This window comes from Saccopteryx bilineata, chromosome 4 (assembly GCF_036850765.1).
Source record: "Saccopteryx bilineata isolate mSacBil1 chromosome 4, mSacBil1_pri_phased_curated, whole genome shotgun sequence".
Lineage (NCBI taxonomy): Eukaryota > Metazoa > Chordata > Mammalia > Chiroptera > Emballonuridae > Saccopteryx > Saccopteryx bilineata.
Window position 1 is genome coordinate 44,513,152 of NC_089493.1, and position 23,164 is coordinate 44,536,315.

At 36.4% G+C, this 23,164-nt stretch overlaps 1 protein-coding gene across 8 annotated transcripts in view; it reads right to left on the bottom strand.

Annotated features, from left to right (window-relative positions):
• KTN1 (kinectin 1) overlaps positions 1-23,164 on the bottom strand; it is a 122,499-nt gene that overhangs the window by 38,730 nt on the left and 60,605 nt on the right. For 4 of the 8 annotated variants that reach the window (XM_066272136.1, XM_066272133.1, XM_066272134.1 and 1 more), the window contains exons 10-27: positions 22,838-22,925; positions 19,881-20,047; positions 19,385-19,453; positions 18,029-18,066; positions 17,300-17,390; positions 15,661-15,729; positions 15,097-15,134; positions 14,859-14,940; positions 13,781-13,849; positions 6,407-6,441; positions 5,140-5,230; positions 4,393-4,461; positions 3,481-3,518; positions 2,666-2,756; positions 2,451-2,519; positions 907-944; positions 148-238; positions 25-69 (exon numbers count right to left, since the gene is read on the bottom strand). In XM_066272136.1, coding sequence (XP_066128233.1) covers positions 25-69; positions 148-238; positions 907-944; positions 2,451-2,519; positions 2,666-2,756; positions 3,481-3,518; positions 4,393-4,461; positions 5,140-5,230; positions 6,407-6,441; positions 13,781-13,849; positions 14,859-14,940; positions 15,097-15,134; positions 15,661-15,729; positions 17,300-17,390; positions 18,029-18,066; positions 19,385-19,453; positions 19,881-20,047; positions 22,838-22,925 — 1,278 coding nt within the window. The remainder of the gene's footprint in view (positions 1-24; positions 70-147; positions 239-906; positions 945-2,450; positions 2,520-2,665; positions 2,757-3,480; positions 3,519-4,392; positions 4,462-5,139; positions 5,231-6,406; positions 6,442-13,780; positions 13,850-14,858; positions 14,941-15,096; positions 15,135-15,660; positions 15,730-17,299; positions 17,391-18,028; positions 18,067-19,384; positions 19,454-19,880; positions 20,048-22,837; positions 22,926-23,164) is intronic. The other 4 variants (XM_066272138.1, XM_066272135.1, XM_066272137.1 and 1 more) reach the window with 1 other exon arrangement.

The window sequence follows — 23,164 nt, forward strand, 5'->3', positions numbered from 1 at the left end:
CTTCTTTTAAGTTATGTGTGTTACCTCTTGAACATGAGCTTTCAAAGATTCGTTTTCTTCTTGAAGATCCTGAAAAACAATAGGTGTGAACTGAACTGATATTCAAGTATTAAAAACAAGAGTTTACTTTTGTTTTTATCTTCTCACCTGTAACCATTTCCCTCTATTGGCTAGATCTTTCTCCTTCTCTTCTAAAACAATCTTCATGGTATTCATCTGTTCTTCCTTTCCTTTCAATCTGACAGTAAGTTATACGAAGAACTATCAATGAAAATGTTACATGACTATACAAAGTAAAATTAACAGAGACTGCAAAAGTATTATTTTAGGTTGTATTTACAGCCCAAACTAATTAAATTAAAACGTATACATTTTAAGTATAAATGCATACAGATTCTGGAGATATTAAATTAAGATAGACAGATACAAATTAAGATAGATGGATAATTAAATCCATCTATCACTGAAGATGCAGATATTGAATAAATTAGGGTAGCTCTACTCCTACCTCATTATCAATGTTGTTTAAATCAGTATCAGCAAATTTAGACAGCTATTGCAACTGATTTGAGTATGAAATATATATATGGCCAGTTTTACAGTGGCTGTTAAAATGGGCAAAGAGCATCATCTCAATTTAAGGTCATATTCAGATTATAATTCATGAAAAATAAAACTTCCCAGTCTATACCCATACCCATTCCCATAAAAAAGGTTAAATCCTAATGAAAACTTAAGACTTTGGTTAAATCCTAATGAAAACTTAAGACTTTGAGGCCTTCTGAGATATAATTTGATATCCCCTAAAATATTACTTGAAATCAAATACAAAGAAGCTATAATTTTCATTATAATTGTACTTGTAGAAAAGAGATATTCAAGGAAAATGAAAAAAATGTTACTTACAAGTTCTGAAGCTCCTGAACTTGAGAAGTGATAGATAACTGAAATACAAAGAGAAAAGCAGAGAAAAAGCAATTCATAATCCTTTCAACTTATTAAACTTTATAATAAACTTTAAAATAGATACATTACAAATTACAAAGATCCTAACTAAATTATTCATGCAAAAATAAGATGTTTTGATGTTTTGATGTTGTCATCTCTCGAGTCCACTGACAGTAAAAGTAACAAATTAAAAACATAAGGTAGGAAAGCAGGTGGTGACAAAGAATATAGTTACGAATAGTAAGTCTAAATAATACAACACTTCTATAATTGTGCAAATTAGAACATTAAACTGTCCACATGCCTCCCTACAATATCAGAGCTCTTCTTTCCCAAACATCAAGGCCAATTACTCAGCAGCACTCTGGATTTTCCTTCTTTAATCTCCTTTTCTTTCTTTCTTTTTTTTTTGTATTTTTCTGAAGTTGGAAACGGGGAGGCAGTCAGACTCCCACATGCGCCCTTCTGGGATTCACCCGGCATGCCCACCAGGGGGCGATGCTCTGCCCATCTGGGGTGTCGCTCTATTGCAACCAGAGCCATTCTAGCGCCTGAGGCAGAGGCCACAGAGCCATCCTCAGCGCCCAGGCCAACTTTGCTCCAATGGAGCCTTGGCTGCAGGAGGGGAAGAGAGAGAGAGAGGAAGGAGAGGGGGAGGGGTGGAGAAGCAGATGGGCGCTTCTCCTGTGTGCCCTGGCCGGAAATCGAACCCGGGACTCCTGCATGCCAGGCCAATGCTCTACCACAGAGTCAACCAGCCAGGGCCCAATCTCCTTTTCTTATCATACACAGGTTTAATAGTACCTTTTATACCCACAGCCCCTTCAGATCACAACTTTAGATGTCAGTTCCTCAGGAGAAGACTTTTCTGATCACTCAATCTATATTTAGAGGAGTTTTAGTTTTATCTTTTCATTGTACCCCATTTAATTCACCACATCATCTTCAAACACTAACATAGTGCTTTGACAAGTAGGAGGAACTCAGTGAATACTGCTGAATCAATCTGGTGGATGAATGAATGATCTCTTCCATGCAATCTCATCATTTTTTCAATGAAGCCTTATCAAATTAAATTCACAAAGCCCCATCTATTTCCAGAAACAATTTCTACCTCTCAAATCCCCCAATGAAATCTTTACTTTGTTCTAAAAGCAAAGGTTGCGCAATACATAGTCTATAACAAAATATTATTGTTCATGCAATTAAAAAACAAAGTTAAAAATGATTTACTAAATTGTTTTTGTCTTAAGTTGGCAAACTAAAATGAAACATTAATACACAAAACTTTCTAAAAAAGAATCATTAACAGTTCAAAGATACAGTGCTTAAAATATCAAGAACGCTTTCTCAAATCAAGCAAAAAAAAAATAAAAGCACATAACCCAATATACTTACATCACACTACTTAGTCTTTTTCTAAGGAACAAGATAAAAGCTAACTAGCTCATAAATACACATATACTAACAAATCTGTCATGCTATGGCTCTGGGATTTTTACCTGTTGAGCCTTTTCAAGCTGGGTATTTCCTATTTCTTCTTTTAGAGCCTCTATTTCCTGTTTCAAATCCTTGACAATGACAAAACAGACAAGATTGGACAATGGAAACACAGAAATTGACATAAAATGCAATGCACAGACAAACACATGAAATTAAATGGTATTCACTAAAGTTGATAAACAAAAAAACAAACACGTTTTCTCTCTCCTGATACCTGAATAGTTTTCTCATTATTAGCAACTTTGAGAATTTCAGCTTCCAAAAGTTCTTCCACAGACTTGATCTTTCCATCTTTTTCATGGATTCTTAAAGAAATACAGTAGTAAACTTAAATAGAAATCATTACTAAGAATAGTACCAAACCACAAATAAGCTCATCAAATGAACGCTCCCTATTTTAAATAAAATAGCAACACATCAGGCAAAAAGGGAAATAATACTTAAGGTCTTTCTAAATGAGAAATTATCAGTTAATTACCAGATGGCTGAAGCCTATACACAAAAGGAGAAGCTGGTTGCATGCTTCAATAGTGAATATAAATACAAATAGAGAATTTAAGCTTGTACCCTGAAGAACAGTAAGAAGAATCAAGTTCCTCTAACAATATTGACTTCTAAGGCTGCAAAAGCTGTGACAGGACTTAACAAGATGGCATCAAACTTTATAGAAATCTCAGATAGAGGACACAAGCAGGAACTTATCTCCCTATCCAATAAAACCTATTCTTTAATAGGTACTACCACAAAAAAGAAAATTAACAATTCAATGCCATAAGTTAAGAAAATAAATGGAATCAATCATGGAACTAAATTTTTTTTTAATTATTATTTTTATTATTTTTTATGGAACTAAATTTTTTAACAATCACCTTGTACTGGGGAAAGCACAGCTTATTTCATCAATAAAAAATTCTAGAGTAAATGTTAAACCAACATACAAGAGCTATCTCAAATGCACAATAGAACACTATTTATCAGCACTAAGAAAATGGACCAAAAGAGGAAAACCAGTTTAATAGCATCACTTACACTTTCTTAAGGTCTTCAACTAGAGATGCAAAAGAAACCTGAAACCAGAAAGGCATCCTAGTTAGTCATTTGGTCAAAATATAAATGGGTTAGAAATAGAAAAGTATGTTTTCCTTAAATTTTCCACTACACCAAAATCCAAATGGGAAAAGTAAACCCAAGAATCATTACTAGATTTTAATGTCATAATTATGAAAATAATAGCACTTTAAAAGTAAGCAGCTTTAGGTCTAGATATGGTATGTGCAGAACAAAAGAAAAATCAAGACATAAATGTTAAAATTAGTGAATTAATAATTCTAACCAGATAAAGAGAAAATACAATTAAAAAATTACCTAATTTCAGATACTAATACTATTTAGTCTCACTTTCTATTTGTACACTCAAAACTATCATAATAAGCAATGACCTATCTAGAGTACTCTACCTAGTGCTTGCAATATATTCAGCATACAATAAATTGCTGCCTCTTATTAATAATCAAGTCACTAGTCATTCACAGATAAAAACTATAAATGACAAATTCTGCTTTGGAGAAGGGAGGACAAACAACAGACTTGCTGTGTTTAAATGTAACAGGTATGCCTAACCAGGTGGTGGCACAGTGAATAGAGCATTGGCCTGGAACCCTGAGGACCCTGGTTAAAAGCCCCGAGGTCACTGGCTTGAGCAAGGGATCACTGGCTCTGCTACAGTGCCTCCGCCCCAGTCAAGGCACATATGAGAAACCAATCAATGAATAACTAAAGTGCTGCAGTGAAGAACTGATGCTTCTCATCTCTCTCCCTTCCTGCCTGTCTGTCTCTGCCACTCTCTCCCAACCTCACTAAAAAAAAATAATAAAAATAAATGTAACAGGTTTGTGCATTACTTTAGAAGAAAATGGTTACAGGATCTCCTAAATACATTACCTGATCATTTTGCTTGGCCTTTAAATCTTCAACTTCTTTTGTCAAAGATGAATTTTCTGTTCTTATTGCCTTTGTCAAAGACACATAAGCAGAACATAACTTCTATATTCTGAAAAAAATAGCTAGCTTCAAAATAAACTAGATTCTCATTTCTCTTTTGCCGCTTCTTTTTCTCTCTGGAAGGCCCAGAAATCTAACTTATTCCACATGTCTACAATTCTATAACTCCTAAAGTTAGCCAAATAGGTTTTCAAATCAATTATCCCCACAAGTATTTCTATTGATATTTCCACAACCTCACAACCATATAGGAGATCACTTGTCACTCTAAACTCAAACACATCTTTTAAGTTACTTCTTCCAGCAACCCCATCTAGCCTACTTGAGTTAATTAATGATAATCATAAAATAGAACTGAAGTCTCTCCTTCCTCTGGCCTCCAATACTATTATACAAGCTTATGATGTCTGCTAGTTATTGTTGTTATAATTTGAGCATGGCTGGAGGTGGAGAAACATATTTTATAAAGCACAACAACAGTGTCTACTTCATTAAAGCAGTAATGCTCTAATCAGTTATGTATTTCAGTATTTCTAATAAAATATTAAATTTAATGAAAAAAATCATATAATGTTATAAAATGTGAGTAACTCACATGCAATTTAAAGGCTAGGGGGGAAATCTTACACAAATCACAGTGAAACCCCATCACTGAAAACAAGAAAAAGAAGTATCAAAGTGCTTTACATTCAATTCCTCTTCTTTAGTGGCCACCTGAATAAGTCCAGTTTCAAGTAATTCTTCCACAGTCTTCAACTTCTCATCTTTTTCTTGAATGCTGAAATTATATATTTAAAACATATGTATGAACTATTTTTCAAGGTAAATGAATGATATCATTCCTAAGTATTTTACGTGGATTAACTCCTATGTCTTTAATAAAATTTATTATATTTTATATAAATTATAAAAATTATTACTATACTGTTTTCTTATAAAATTTAATTCTAGAAACATTCCTGAGGATCTCTGATTATGGTCTAAGGCAGGGGTAGTCAACCTTTTTATACCTACCGCCCACTCTTCTATCTCTGTTAGTAGTAAAATTTTCTAACCGCCCACCAGTTCCACAGTAATGGTGATTTATAAAGTAGGGAAGTAACTTCAAGTTAAAGCATATAATAATAATTACTTACCAAGTACTTTATGTCGGATTTTCGCTAAGTTTGGCAGAATAAATCTTTATAAAACAACTTACTATAGTTAAATCTATCTTTTTTTTTTTTCCTGAAGTTGGAAACGGGGAGGCAGTCAGACAGACTCCAGCATGTGCCCAAATGGGATCCACCCGGCATGCCCACCAGGGGGCGATGCTCTGCCCATCTGGGGCATTGCTCTGTTGCAACCAGAGCCATTCTAGCGCCTGAGGCAGAGGTCATAGAATAGAGCCATCCCCAGCGCCCAGGCCAACTCTGCTCCAATGGAGCCTTGGCTGCGGGAGGGGAAGAGAGAGACAGAGAGGAAGGAGAAGGGGAGGGGTGGAGAAGCAGATGGGCGCTTCTCCTGTGTGCCCTGGCCGGGAATCGAACCTGGGACTCCTGCACGCCAGGCCGACGCTCTACCACTGAGCCAAACAGCCAGGGCCAAATCTATCTTTTTATTTATACTTTGGTTGCTCCGCTACCGCCCACCATGAAAGCTGGAACACCCACTAGTGGGCGGTAGGGGCCAGGTTGACTACCACTGATCTAAAGGTACTACTTCTTTACCAAAAGTAAAATGTGTCAAGTGATGCATGTTTACATGCTAGCCTAAACAAATAAATCATTGCCACACACAAGACCCACAAATCTAATGTAATCCCAATCGTATCAATCAATAGCATACCAATCTCTTCCATTATGAAGTACAAAAATAATTTTGAGAATCTAGATTAATATAGTTAACAATTCTATTATCTCAATTTGGTAGAAGTGAGTCATTAAAATGTAAAAAGAAAATTTTAAACTCTTACCATTTTTCCATTTGTTCCACAACATCTTTATTAGGCTAAAATAAAAACCACCAAAGAGAGTTTAATTTACCAGGTTTGAGCGAGGTAAAACTAGTTTAGAAATAGTATTCTATAAAAAGTGGTTAGTTTTAGTAAATCCAAAATTTAGGAAGATGACCCATATTTAAACACTGCTAATAATTAAAGAGTTAATTTACCAAACATAAGACAGAAGAGAAGCAGCTACACAAGACAAAAAAGACGAAGTATAAAATAGGCCAGCAAAATGAATTATTACATTATAAATAATTCTTTAATTACTACAAAAGAAAATCTTAAGGATAAGAAGGGAAATTGCCTTAGTTCCTTTACATTAATTAATTCAGTTCTTCAAATATTAAATTTTTTAAAAGTCAAAGGGTTTAAGGCCTCCCGGGACAGGAAGGAGGTTCTGTTCTTTCCTTTTATAAACAGATTCTTTTTAACTTTTAAAACTAAGGTATAACATTTATACACACAAGTGCAAAAACCCTTTGTACAACTCAAGGAATTTTTAATACATGTATGTTATATAACCACCACCCAGACCAATATATAGAATTGATTATAAATTGAAGAAGCTGCACATAAACACATCCTCCTTAATAAAGCATTAAAACATGACATGGGCCCTGGCCGGTTGGTTCAGTGATAGAGCGTCGGCCTGGCGTGCAGGAGTCCCAGGTTCAATTCCCGGCCAGGGCACACAGGAGAAGCGCCCATCTGCTTCTCCACCCCTCCCCCTCTCCTTCCTCTCTGTCTCTCTCTTCTCCCCTGCAGCCAAGGCTCCATTAGAGCAAAGTTGGCCCGGGCGCTGAGGATGGCTCTATGGCCTCTGCCTCAGGCGCTAGAATGGCTCTGGTTGCAACAGAGTGATGCTCCAGATGGGCAGAGCATTGCCCCCTGGTGGGCATGCCGGGTGGATCCCGGTTAGGCACATGCGGGAGTTTGTCTGACTGCCTCCCCGTTTCCAACTTCAGAAAAACACAAAAATACACACACACAAAAAAAAAATGACATGTATGCTGACCCCTGCCACCCACCCATGGGGAAAGAAGTCCCCACGGTCACAATTTATTGTGTGTCCAGAAGCAGAGCTTCCCCTCAGCATTTCCAGACCTTCAGGCAGCTAAGCACCCTAACAAAACAGGTTAAGGGTCTTTTCCCCTGAACATTGTCTTCCACCCATCCCTTCCTGCTCTTTCCTTATTTCGCTAGTTTCTTAATTTCAGCAGTGTTATTACAACCATTTTTCACAAACATTATTAATTTTTCCATTGCCAAATCCAAATTCTAAGATACTACTTCTTACATATTTCTAAAATTAGCCCCCTTTTCTTCAATGGCCTAGGTTAGGCTCTCACCTTTACTCATCTCAACTATCACAATACCCTATTTCTTCTCCCTGTCTCTAGTCCATAAGGATTCTTTTGTGAGGCATACAGGAAGAATTTCAAATGGGAAAATCTTTCCTACCATCGGAAAGGAGTTAAGAGCTGTCAAAAGTATAGTATATCAGGTTTAAACTGTGAAAAATAAATCATGCAATAGGTTTACAAATCTTTCATCAAGATAGTTTTTGTCCATCTTTATTTCCGACGGATAGCATCTCACATCAAGACTTAATACAGCCTGACCAGGCAATGGCGCAATGGATAGAGCATTGGACTAGGACACGGAGGACCCAGGTTCAAAACCTCGAGGTCACCGGCTTGAGCACAGGCTCGATTGGTTTGAACAAGGCTCACCAGCTTGATCCCAAGGCCGCTGGCTTGAGCAAGGGGTCACTCAGTCTGCTGTAGCCCCCCCCCCCAATCAAGGCACATATGAGAAAACAATCAATGAACAACTTAAGGTGCCACAATGAAGAGTTGATGCTTCTCATCTCTCTCCCTTCCTGTCTGTCCCTATCTATCCCTCTCTCTTTCTCTGTCACACACACACACACACACACACACACAAAGACTTAATACAAAATTTGTACTTAGGTATAGTGATAAATGCTAACTACACTGGCAGTGGTGATCAATTCATAATAAACACAAGTATCAAATCATTACGGTTTATCATATAAAACTTATATGTTAGGGTCAATCAAAGCTCAATTTTAAAAAAAGATACTATTAAGTCCAAGTTATCTGTGTCTTAACTAGTTGTATTTTACTTTTAGTCCTGCATACTTCTCTTCTACATAAATTCAAACACATCATTGTCACCAGAGTGATCTATCTAAAATGCTAGACAAAACACTTATTCATTCTTTCAGCACCCTTCACTGGCATACCTACATGCTAAATCAAGTTCATGGTCCTTACACAGCATACAAAGTTCTTCATGATTGGGCCCTAGTGACACTCTACTCCTTACATCTCATACTATACAGTTCTACCTCATGCCAATTCTACCATATACTGCCATGACATTTAACGCTCTATCTCCTTGGCCTGAATTGCTCCTTAGCTGTTTGGCAACTTAGTGGCCATTTTCAACATTAGGGTTAGCTGTCCTCTCTTCTCTGTGCATCTTTACCCTCACTCTCCTTCCAGTAGAATTCATTATCTCTTCCTCTTAACCTGTACACACAGTTCAAGAATTTTATTGATCCCTTTTCTGGGTTATATATCTATCTCCACACCAAACCATATTCCTGAGAACAAGAACACAGTCTCATTCATCTCTGTATCCTAGCATATACTCAAGTAGTAAATATATATTTAACAAAGTAAAATTCCCTTTAATGAAGTCACAGTTTAACAAGTACTGCTGGTAAACTGTTCATTCAGTATTCCATTGTACAAAACTGGCCCCGCTTAGTATCTATCCAACGTTTTCACTCTATACATTATTGGTCTAACACAATCCAATTATTTTATTCCCTAGATGATTTTCAATTCTATATCTTATATAAAAATGCATTTTTTGGCAATAAAATATAACCAGGCAGTAGGGCAAAGAGAAAAAACTTCCTACTCCCACAGTTTTTACTTAATAACCTTGATCACTTAATCTTTAAAATCTACTAGAGCCTGACCAGGTGGTGGTGCAGTGGATAGAGCGTCGGACTGGGATTTGGAGGTCCCAGGTTCGAGACCTCGAGGTTGCCAGCTTGAGCGTGGGCTCATCTCGTTTGAGCAAAAGCTCACCAGCTTGGACCCACGGTCGCTGGCTTGAGCAAGGGGTTACTCGGTCCACTGAAGGCCCGCAGTCAAAGCACATATGAGAAAGCAATCAATGAACAACTAAGGTGCCGCAATGCGCAACGAAAAACTAATGATTGATGCTTCTCATCTCTCTGTTCCTGTCTATCTGTCCCTGTCTATCCCTCTCTGACTCTGTCTCTGTAAAAAAAAAAAAAAAATCTACTAGAATAAGAATAAAAACATCATGCTTCTCCTTTGCTAAAAAGTCAAGATGCTCAAAAAAAAAAAAAAAAAAAAGATGCTCAAAAAGTAAGTAAAAGTACACCTAAGAACCCTCACCCAAAAGTTTAATTTTATTCTGAATAAATGAGATTTGTAACTGATTTATTTGCATCATCTATCCACAGGCTAACATCAAAATGAACCTTTCCCTTCTTTTTTTTCCATTGATTTGAGTGAAAAGAAGGAGAAATGAAGGGGGAAGAGAGGGACAGAGGGAAAAAAGGGAGAAAGAGAGAAGCATCAACTAGTTTTATTTTGTTGTTCCACTTAGTTATGTACTCACTGATTGCTTCTCATATGCACCCTGAGCAGGGGTTGAACCCAGGACCTCTGATGCACCAGGTAAGATGCTTAATCCACTGCGCCACCTGACCAAAGCTTTCTCTTCTTTAGTATACAGTTTACCTTACCTGGTATTTGTCTTTCTGCTTCCTACACCTCAAGAAACAACCTGGCAACATTGTTGGTTTCTGCTTCAATAAACTCAATCTTTCCTCCAGGATAAAAATCCATGGGGCAAAGGGACTAAATTATTTTACATAACTGAACTGTTCATATCTCAACTGTCATTTGGAATTCTGACTGCTGGGTAGGAAGGGGTTAAAGAAAAGTGGGAATGAAAAAAATGAACATTGTAGTAATCTTTAGCTCTTCTTTCATTAGCAATAACAATAAAATGACCAGAGAAAAATTCAAAGAGATGAGAGGGATAAGACAGAACTACAACCAAAAACCTATTACAGTCATAAGCTTTCTACAATATTTTTTAAAAAAATAGTTTTCTGAACAAGAGAAAATTTCTAATTATCAAAGAGCAAACCTTAAATTAGTATCACAAAATGAGCTTCCACTCATCAAATTCTTTTAAATTTAAATAAAAAATTGTGACTATGAAACTTTTTCTATAGACTATAATTTCATAAAACCATTATTCATCAGTTATGTACTAAATACGTCTCATACTAAATGTTACTTTAACAATATCTAAAAGCACACAGAAACCTCAGAGTAGATAAAAGGCTGACTAAACAAGGTGAAAATTAGAGAATTTTTTTCAATTAGAGAATTTTAAAAAAATATTTTTAAATGTTTTTATTATTAACTTCCATATATGATAGTTTATATATGAGATCAGAATGACAAGTCTCAGGGCATATTAGCTTTAAGAAAAAGAAAAATTTAAGGCTAATGGTTTTACTTTTGTCTAATAATAAAGAATACCATTTTTAGTACAGAACAAAAGTTAAAAGCTTTTTAAAACTAAGTTTTTTGTTTTAACCTCAGTAGAAGTTACTAGCACCTTTAATACTGGAATTCTAGGACAAATTCAGAAGTTTGTAGGCATTTGTTCTTATCTCCTAAGAAGTTAATTTTAGAAAGTTTAAAACTATATATATATATATATATATATATATATATATATATATGAAAATAGGTGTTCCAGAATCTCTGATAACCATCTCACAAAAACTACATTGTGCCTGGCCAAAAGTAGCTTAGTTGATTCAAGTGTCATCCCAACGTGCCAAGGTTGAAGGTTTCATCCTGGTCAGGGCACATACAAGAATCAACCAGTGAAAGCATAAATAAGTGGAACAACAAATTGATGTCTGTCTCTCTATGGCTAAAAATTAATTTTAAAAATTAAAAAAAATTCCATTCTGCTCTCCTGATAAGAATGAAAATAACCAAAAAACATCTATCATATTTAATTTAATCCAAGTCATTAATGTTGCCATCTCACAACTGGTATTTTACATAGCACTAAAAATTAAGTGTTGCCAATTAAGCTATAATCAGAGATTATAAAGTACAACCCGGACTTCAGAGATGGATGGATGATAAATTAAGAGATAGAAAAGAAGCTTACAATTGGTGAAATATATACCACAACAGAAATAAGATTTAAGATATGATTTGAATACCACTTTAGGATTATAGAAGAATGAAGTCATCCTGGTAAGAATGAATATCATCTGTTCAGAATTTTGTCCTTTATTACCTTCAGTTTGGAGGGAAAAAGAATATATAAAGTAATAAAGATGAGGCAAAGCACTTAATATCATATTGAAGGGAGGAGGAAAAAAGTGAAAAGTGGATTGTTTCCTGACAAGTAAACAGATGTTAATAAAATACTTGCAAAATACTTCCTCAGTAGGCTTTGGCCAGGTGAACTGAGTGGATAGAGTGCTATTCTAGCACACCGAGGTTACAAGTTTGATCCCTGGTCAGGACACATACAAGAAGCAACTAATGAGTGCACAACTAAAGGGAACTAAGTGAAACGAGTTGATGCTTCTCTTTCTCTCGCTCTCTCCTTTCTCCCCTACTCACCCTGCCCCTTACCTCAATGGGGGAAAATATATATATATAGTGTTTTTCCAAAGTTAGAAGCAGGGAGGCAGTCAGACTCCCGTATGTGCCTGACTGGGATTCACCCGGCATGCCCACCAGGGGGCGATGCTCTGCCCATCTAGGGCATTACTCCGTTGCAGCTGGAGCCATTCTAGCACCTGAGGCAGAGGCCATGGAGTTGTCCTCACTGTGCCGGCCAATTTTGCTCCAATGGAGCCCTGGGTGTAGGAGGGGAAGAGAGAGAGGAAGGAGAAGGGGAAGGGTGGAGTTGCAGATGGGTGCTTCTCCTGTGTGCCCTGACCAGGAATCGAACCTGGGACTTCCACACGCTGGGCCAACACCCTACCATTGAGCCAACCGGCCGGGGAATGCAAAATTAAAAAAAAAAATACTTCCATAGTATTTGGCATAGCTACTTATACCAATTCAATACCTGCATAAATGTGGATTTGAAAATAAAGCACGCATCTGCTGAAGAAAGTGCTATCATCTGCAATAACTTACATTTCAGCTTCTAATAAAAGTGCATTCTACAAATTTAACAGTATTAGAAACACAGGCAACACTTCTATTCCAATGTATCATTGAACATCAAGAGTTTCTGCAACAGTTTTAAAAACTGCAATTTGAAGAGCTGTGTAAGAGAAGAATATGAAGACAATGCTTAGGAACAGGCACAAAGTGGTGCTGCATGGGCCTCTAGTTTAAGGAGCCATGCTTATGCAGGCTGCTATAGTTTTGATGACTTATTATAAATATAGAAAAAAGTATAGCAGTATGAGGTGGAAGTGAGACAGAAAAAAATACTCTAAGGTAAAGGTATTAAGGTTTAAGATGACTGTTATATGCAAGGCACTCCAGTGGTTGGCAAACTCATTAGTCATCAGAGCCAAATATCAACAGTACAACGATTGAAATTTCTTTTGAGAGCCAAATGTTTTAAACTTAAACTGTAAGTAGGTACATTCCTTATCAAGGTAGCGCCCACACGTGGTATTTTGTAGAAGAGCCACACTCAAGGGGCCAAAGAGCCGTGTGTGGCTCATGAGCCGCAGTTTGCCAACCAGGGCCTAGGCTAAGCATATAGATAAACTTACCCATTTAAATCTACCAAACTTATGATGTAAATAAAATATGGAAAGATTTGGGATGAGAGAAAGATTAAGCAATCTTATCATCATCACTCTGCTTTAAGTGCTGATATTAAGTTTGAAGCCCATTCTCTTAAGAAACCATGCTGCCTTAGAGAAAGTGAGGCTCCAAGCCTAAAGGCTTTTATCCTGAGAGCCAAATGTATCAAAATGACTTTAAAAATTATTTTTATGCATCCTGTTATACTTTTCTTTCTTTTGGAGAGAAATGCTTATAAACATATTAGCATTAACTTCCTCTCGGGAAGACAAGTTATATTTTCCTTAATTTAGATATTTGATAAGCACAAGAACATTAGAAATGCAATTAAAAAACATGTATACTTCAGCAAAATTTCTCAAACTGAATGAGTTTGTTACTATCTAAGAAGCAGCAGATCTTGTTATATATTGGATATTTCTACCTTGTAACTCACGAAAAGCCTTACCTGTTCAGAAACAAGAGTCTGTAGCTTCTGAACTTCTAATTGTAATGCTTTGTTTTGATCACTTAAAATCTGGAAGAAAGAATCTCAATTTACTGTTTCATTTTTTAGAAAAGATAAAGCAATCACTTGAATGGGTTTTTTTAAAAAAAATCAAATCCCTATTATTGCTTTAAGTACTAAAAAAGTGACAGGTAAATTATATACTGACATATATGGTAAGAACACATTTCACATGGCTCCATTTTCAGTTCCAGTGAATACATTCCAGAGTATAGGAATATAGTACTAGTATAAAGTAAATGTAAAATAATCTCTAAAACCACAATTCCTACTGAGCTCCCTAATTCAATCATGTAGTTTATCCCAAAATAGTGTTAACACTATGCTTGAAACTGTTTTCATGTGTATTTCATAGAGTTGAACAGTTTGTGCCAATGGAATCTGGGAAACCCTGCTTTCATAAGCAAATACAGTACTTACAGGATTCCTATTAAATAAATGCAAAAAAAAAAAAGCAAATCACACTACAAAGAGATGCACCCTGGCAATCAGAATGCTTTACACCAGTGGTTTTCAACCTCCAATCCACCAGAAATTTCATGCTGGTCCGCAAATGAGTTAACCACCCTGATGCTGTACGAAGATTACAGAGTCTGTAAGCATCATGTCTATAATCTTCGTGCAACATCAGGGTGGTTAATTCTTTCATGGAGCAGCACAAAATTTCTGCAGAACAGCAGTTGAAAAACACTGCTTTATACTACAGCACTCAAGCTGTTTGACCATGACCAAAAACTAGCACCATACCAACAATGGAGGCAATAAAATCATCACAAACTACCAACTGAAAACTAGAGAAAAGGCTGGGGGGCAGGGACAAGTTTCAAAAGACCACTATAAGAGATAAAATAATCTAGGCAAAAAGTCTATGATAAAATTCATTGTTTTAACTAATGAACTATAGAAACACTGTTTCAGAGTCATTACATATAAAAGCAGTATTTCTAGATTCACTTCAACTGAAAACTGTTACAAAGCTGCTCAAACAAAAGCTGAGTAGACAACCTTAATCACACACCTTAAATTCATCCATTTTGTTTGAAACTTCACATTGTAGCTGCTCTTCAAGCAATCTTATTTTATCATCCTTAACATGAATACTAAGAAAGAAAAAAAATCAATTAAAAGACTTCTTATATATAGAAAGTTTACATAAGTTATGTGCATAACTTATCAGTTATAAGCAGCAGTATTTCTGTAATTACAGTTGGATATAAATGTATGAATGGTTCCATATACAATAATACATTAATCACCTTTTTTGCATTTTCTCCAGTTCATGTGCAGCAGCAGCCTGTTTAGAATGAGATGAGAATTATATTATTTCTCATGAAGCACTCTAAACTATTCTTGTACTTTTTTTCTTTATAGCTAAAAGTTACATTTTCATACATCTCAACTAAATAAAGTTAAGGCTATATCATATATTTCTATAATACTTTTTGCTGTTCAATATTTTGTACTTCTCACTGATCCACTTTTATACTAATAAAATGATATATCCTTTTTTAATTAAATAGAAGAAGGCTAAAACACATCAGAACATTAAGACTGTCTTAACTGTTCCTTTGATATCTCCAAAGTGGTTAATTCATTACATCAGACATTAATTTCAACATGAAAATAGTTAACACCTAGGTGGATTGTCATAGTCAAATAGAAGAGGCTTTCAAACAACACATCATGCCATCAGACACAAGTAAACATTACATTTATTTACTACCTAGAGTTGAGTACAATTAGGGTTTGTAATACCAATAAAAATGAGTACAGACAAACTGAAATTCTGAGGTAAATGCTCAAAAGCAATAAAAAGCTACCTGTTCATTAGCCAAGGCCTGTAATTTTTGCACTTCAGCTTTTAATAAGAAATTCATATTCTGTATATCCTAGAACAAGAAGGAAAACAGAAATATTTAATGTAGCCCTGGATGGCTGGCTCAGTGGCAGGCAGAGCATGGATCCAGCATGTAGAAGTCCCAGGTTCGATTCCTGGTCAGGGCACACAGGAGGATGACCATCTGCTTCTCCTCCCTCCCTCCCCACCCCACCCTTTTCCTCTTCCCCCTCCTGCAGCCATGGCTCAACTGATTCCAGAGCATCGGCCCCAGGTGCTGAGGATGGCTCCATGGAGCCTCACCTCAGGCACTAAATATAGCTCGGTTGTGAGCAGTCCCCAGATGGGGGCTGCCACACAAATCCCTCTCAGGGTGTATGTGGGAGAGTCTCTGTATCTCCCCTACTCTCACTTAAAAAAAAATTAGAGGATATTTTATCGCTTCATATTCATTTTGAAATATCCCACAATACATATATATATACTGCTCACAAAAGTTAGGGGATATTTCAAAATGAATATGAAGCGATAAAAATCCCCTAATTTTTGTGAGCATATATATAAATATATATATTTAATATAATTGACTTCAGAGTTTGTAAAACTATTCTACTTAAGCAAAGGTCTCAAAGCAAGTCTCGGCCCTGGCCAGTTGGCTCAGCGGTAGAGCGTCGGCCTGGCGTGAGGGGGACCAGGGTTCGATTCCCGGCCAGGGCACATAGGATAAGCATCCATTTGCTTCTCCACCCCTCCCCCTCCTTCCTCTCTGTCTCTCTCTTCCCCTCCCGCAGCCAAGGCTCCATTGGAGCAAAGATGGCCCGGGCGCTGGGGATGGCTCCTTGGCCTCTGCCCCAGGCGCTAGAGTGGCTCTGGTCACAGCAGAGCAACGCCCTGGAGGGGCAGAACATCGCCCCCTGGTGGGCGTGCCGGGTGGATCCCAGTCGGGCACATGCGGAAGTCTGTCTGGCTGTCTCTCCCCATTTCCAGCTTCAGAAAAATACAGGAAAAAAAAAAAAAAAGCAAGTCTCAAATTATAATTTCTTAAATTAGAAAGAGAAACCATCAATTCCTGTTGTTTAGCATATTTCCAAATTCTATTGTGTAAATTACTTTAAATGATATCTAAGAAAAAATCTTTTAGTGCCTGACCAGCAATGGCACAGTGGAATGAGCACTGGCCCGGGACACTGAGAGCCCCAGATAACAACCCTGAGGTCACTGGCTAGAGCGCATGGACTTATTGGCTTGAGCACAGGCTTGCCAGTTTGAGTGCAGGTTCCCAAGGTCACTGGCTCAGCTTGAGCCCCAGTCAAGGTACATATGAGAAGCAATCAATAAAACTAAAGTGAAGCAATGACTTGATGCTTCTCATCTCTCTGCTCCACCCCCCTTCCTGTCTCTAAGAAAAATAAAAATAAATAAGAATTTAAAAAAAGAAAACTCTTCAAATTTTTCCTCTTAAAGGCCTAGAATGGATTTTATAATTTAGAAAAGAGATACTTTACTCAAATGAATTCTAGAGTATTTTCCATTCTTCATAGACTCATATACAGTACTAACTACAAGATCAAAGTAATTCAAAGCTTATAAAATACTGCAGCCATTTATGAAAATTACAGTACCTTAAGTTCTTCCTCTTTACTTGTTAAATGATCATGTTCATTTGCTAAAGAATCTTCAGTCTGTTTTATCTGCTTATCCTTTTCTGCAATCCTTTAACAGGAAAAAATTTGTACTTCAATAAGCATTTAGATGTCAAACCACAAATCAAAAGATTAAAAGCCTTAAATATGGTCATCTTTATGTTAGTAATTTCTCACATAACTGTACCTTCCATTTGTAGTCCCTTTCAGTCTAGGAATAACTGTCGTATGCATTATTACAATACCTTAAAATACCTACTGCTGTTTTAAAACTTAAGGTCAAAGAGGTCATTCTTTTTAAGCACAGAAGACTAAAAATATCAAAACCAGATTTTAGAGCTTCTGAACTCAATTATACAATACATAAAAAAACAGAACTTTGTTTTGAGCACCACCATACAGTCAGCTACAGAGTACCTACAACTACTTATTAGACACAAAAACTAATTTACTTCCACTGTTCTCTCCCACATAACTGCTCAAGCCCAAATGAAAGTAAATTTCCCCAACTCTTTTTATGATGAAGATATAAAAGCACCAAATCACTGAGGGGGCAGAGGAAAGAGAGAAAGAGCAAAAGTAGCTCCTAATCTAGTTGAGAATATTTTCTGAAGTTAGAATAAAAAGTTAATCAAGTGTTGAATCTAACAGGTTATCAGTTAATGGTGAATAAGCAATTATAAGAGAAATGTAGAAAGGCAGGCTTACACTTTATGTAATTCTTCTGCTAGAACTGAAGCAGAGGTCTAAGAGAGAAAACAAGTGTAAACACAAAAGGATTTAAGACAAAGTTTAAAAGTTGTACAATAACACAACAAAACTTTAAAAATTAAAAGAAATTGAAGTATTAAAAATTGTTAAGGAAGCATCTGGCCCATGATGAGTGTTCAATAAATAGTACTATTATTTTGAAGGAAAATTTGATCACCAACAACCAACAAAGCAACAAAACATGGGGAAAACAGCCATAAAGCCCATTTTCATCCCTGTGCTTTTCCGAACAATTTCCAATAATGAAATAATATAGTTCTTGATTAAGGAAAGAATTAAGTTTTTGGTACTACCTATGCTCTTCTTTATTTTTAAAAGGTACTTATAGCATCCTCTAAGTACTTAACTCCTGATAAATTCTCTAGAGCTACTTTTGAGCTAATAACTTAAGATTTCAATACAATCTGAATTGATAATTCATATACAACCATAACACACAAACATCCTTTTCTACATTAAACAATTCTTTCCAATTAACTTTACAGGTCTACGACGAAATCAAGTGGAAAAATAAATGTTCGCTTATCTCAATGTTTTGAAATTCAAAATTTGTCTGAACCTTAAAAACTAGCTGTTAATGTTAAAACTACTTTTTATACAGAAATGTGACTTCTGTTCTAAGCTAATACTTTTTCTACAAAGTTTATAGAATTTTAAAGTTGAATAATTAAAATTAATTATGTATATTATGGAAACAAGTACTAGGACATTTTTTCTTTTTTCTTAATGTTGTGCTATTTATATTTTAAAGACTAGAGCTATCTATCAATCATGTTACATAAAAATGCTGCCAAAGAAAACAGGTCTTATAATACCACTTGCAAAACTTTGGAAAAGTTTCTCCACTTACTGAACTGAAATACAAATCTTATAATGACCCTTTTACATCTATATTCTGAGAGTTATGGTTAATATACTGCTACCACCTGAGGGCATATAAAATTTTCCCTCATGGCTAGTCAACATTAGTGAACACTTCTAATACGTAAATTCTATTCTTGATACCATTTGGCCAATTCCTCCTGTTTTGTGACAGAACTGTGGACATTTTTTCCTACTATAGCAAAAACTCTCTAACCCACCCCTCAATGAGCTGGATTTGAATTTTATACTGTTTTCCCAAAGCACTGTATATAATTATCAGAGTGTCTGGCATTCAGGATCATCAATGCTGATTCATTGACCAGTCTCCCAACTACTAATCCAGTGCTCAGCACTCAACAGGTACTCTGAAGATTAGTTTCCCAGCTTGGAAGCTATTAGTAACAATAAGCAATAAGAAAGCACCATTACCTGGGCTGCTATCTGGGAATGAAACTGTTGAATTTGGGCTTTCAAAGCCTCGTTCTGCTCCAAAATATCCTTTCATAAATACCAAAAAGAAGAGGGGGGGGGGGGAAGTATGCTGTTACCAAATGTAGCAATGCACATGAACAAAATGATTTACAGGCACATGGGTTTTTCTTTAAAAAATCATTCTTAGATTACAAAAGGCACCGTTTTAAAACAATGATGATTAGACTTTCTTTTTGGAGAGATAATTTATAAGGTAGAAATTAAGAATATATTCTGCTCTTCCTACTATAATACAAAAAGCCTAAGACTGTGGGTGAGGACATCTTCACGTACATATTCAAACACACCATATTGTGACAACAGCTCAAATCTAAAATTTTAATTATTTATCACCACTCCAGAATTAGGATAAGGTAGACTATCCTCTCTCTGCTACAGAGACACATCCAACAATTTCCCACCTTTATTTTTTAAAAGAGAGAAAATTAGATACCTGAACTTGCATTTGTAGAGACTCTTCTTTGTTCACCCTTTTTTGTTCTGATTCCATTAACTGCATTAGTCTTTGCTCCAACTGCTGTTTTGATACCAAGGTATCTGTAAGCTTACTATGCAGACTCTGTACTTCATTTTCTTTGGCCACAAATTTACTCTGTAAATCTGCAACAAAGCATTGCATTTTACAAAAACTTCTTACTTTCCAGTTACTGCTATTCAAGTTTTACTGTAGGCAATATCTCCTCTAGAAAACCTTCCTTGACTCTTTTCTCTACTTCCCTTTTCCTGCATATGACTCCCTTGAACAGCCTAAGCTTACTTTGAATCTCAGTATCTGCCACATGGTACCAATTCATCTCCTCTCCCAGTTTTTGAAATCAAAGATTGCCTTTCCTGAATCCAGAGCTGTGTTCAAGGCTTGACACACAATACATACTCAATAAATGTGTTAACTGAATAGTACATAGATGTTTAAAAATGTTATCATTTTCTTGAAAGCGTTCTTTATTTTCCCAAAGACACTTTTTGTTAAGTTATTTTGTGAATTTCTTATAAATTCCCTGTAATCTCCTACCTAGGAAACGAGAAAGCAGCTGAAAGCTGACAGATGTCCTAGTGTGCAATAAAGGAAAACTATTCTGTCTGCTTCTCTTATTAACAATAACCCACAAAACAGAAAAAAAAAGAGAAACAAACATAAACTGTTCTTGATATAATGATATAAATGTAACTCCAAATCACAAGAAATTAAGACAAAATGAATAGCGAATCACTAACTTGTCAGAGACAAGGAGACAAGTAAAGGGAAAGTGTTTCAGAAACCTAGAAACAGGAAATCAAGATTTCAGGCATTATGAAAGCTGCCTCCTGCCCCATAACAATCAAGCCCAAAATAGGGAAGAGGGATGACAGAGACAGAACACGGACAGCTACTACCATGGATAGAGAAGCAAATAAAAGGAAGAAGAAGAAATGTATGTATGTGTCTATGTGTATCAGGTTCTAAGAACAGTGAGGTTTTTTTCATAAGAAGTCACATATCAGAAATGGGACACAATTTGTAAAAGAGCTCCTGAAAACTAAACATATAATAGTAATGTCCAGCTTTAGAACTAAGAAGAGTGTATTTCTTAGAAGCAACAGTATACATTAAATCTGTGGGAAAAACTATTTCCAAACCAGAACTCTACATTCAGTCAAACTACAAATCAAGCATGAAAGTAGAAAGAATAAAAGTACTTTCAGATATACAAAGCCTCAACAAATGTACTTAAAGGCATATTCTTCTGAAGCCACTAAAGATATGCTATTATTAAATGAGGGAGGAAAGCTAGAAAGATGGCAGTGACGCGGGAGACAGGAAACAATGAGAGACAAAAGGAAGTCTCAGGAAGATAGCTATGGAGCAAACCTAGAAAGTAATGGGTACTCAAACAGGAAGACTAAGGGCTCCAGAAGGATATCCCCAGGAAAAACAGAAGGTTCTCCAGTATCTAACATGTTGAGAAGCTAGGGGAGAGAAAAGTCTAAAGGAAGTTAAACTATAGGTAAAAATGTAAGTGATAACACTAATTTTAAAAATAAGTTCATGTATCTTTTTTTTTTTTGCATTTTTCTGAAGTGAGAAGCCGGGGAGAGGCAGGCAGGCAGACTCCTGCATGTGCCGACCGGTATCCACCTGGCAAGCCCACCAGGGGGCATTGCTCAGTTGCAGCCAGAACCATTCTAGGGCCTGAGGCAGAGGCCATGGAGCCATCCTCAGTGCCCAGGTCAACTTCGCTGCAATGGAGCCTTGGCTGCGGGAGGGGAAGAGATAAAAAGAAAGAAGGGGGGAAGGGTGGAGAAGCAGATGGACACTTCTCCTGTGTGCCCTGGTCGAGAATTGAACCTGGGACTTCCACATGCTAGGCCGACGCTCTACCTCTGAGTCAACCAGCCAGGGCCAAAAATAAGCTAATGTATCTTAACATAAACTTTGCATACACAGAAAAAGGCCTTTGATATCTTGGATATATTTAAATATTGAATCAAAGGGAAGTACTTGGGGAAGAAAAAAAAATCAGAGGAAACCAAAGGTCAAAAAAGCCAAACTCAGCATGATCTATCCTATTGTTTAAAATAATAGTTTATTAGCTCACCACCTCTTTCGTGAGAGAAAGGGCGTAGTGGAAACATAAATGACATACACCAGGGGTCAGGAACCTATGGCTCGCAAGCCAGATGTGGCTTTTTTGATGGCTGCATCTGGCTCGCAGACAAATCTTTAATAAAAAAATAATGTTAAAAATATAAAACATTCTCAGGTATTACAATCCATTCATTTCCTACCGCTCATGTTCATGGTCGCGGGTGGCTGGAGCCAATCACAGCTGTCCCCCGGGACAACACCAAATTTTTATTGTATAATGCATAAAGTACATGGGTCGTTGTATGGCTCTCACGGAATTACATTTTAAAATATGTGTCATTCATGGCTCTCTCAGCCAAAAAGGTTCCCGACCCCTGACATACACGATACAAGCCCCAATGGATTCATCAAATTAAGATTAAGTGGTGGAAGTTAGTACAGTACTTAAGTTGTAGGCAGTTTTAAGTCGACTACTTGGAATAGTAATGCTCTTGCTGTTTTTCTCTTCGCAATATTGGAAGTGAGTCCTTCCTTAGAAACAAAAAATTAAATGAAGAGCTGATCAAAGAACCAAAGAGAATAAATATGTACAGAAAGAAAACACACACAGCTAGGCTCCCATTACCCAATTATGGACTATAATTTTTCTGGAATTTCCTACTTCAGACAAAAACTCTAGGAAATGTTACATAAAGGTACTCTGAAAGTGTATACACTATTTTCATTGAGCTATAACCAAAATGCCAAATAATACTTTCTCCACATATGGAAAAGGGAGAAAATTTTACCCAGAATTATATATTAATGAATACCTCTTCCCTTACCTTGCTGTGCTGCATCATGCTCTGCTGTTCTCTTCCTTATGTAACTCTGGACTTCTTCCCACCTTCTCTCAGCTTCTTGCAGTTGAACCTAGAGAATGAATAAATCAGCACAAACACAAGATTGCAATTTAATTAAAAAAATTATCCCCTACTTTTACTGTTGTTGTCATAAAACTGCTTATTCCAACAACTAGTCTCCTACATTTTAGTAAGATAGGCAGATTCGCCTAGCCTGGTAATTAATATACAGGAGAATTACCAGCCAGAGCCATTCTACCTCCCAATATACAGGGCTTTACAGATTGTAAGTTATTTCAGAAACAATAT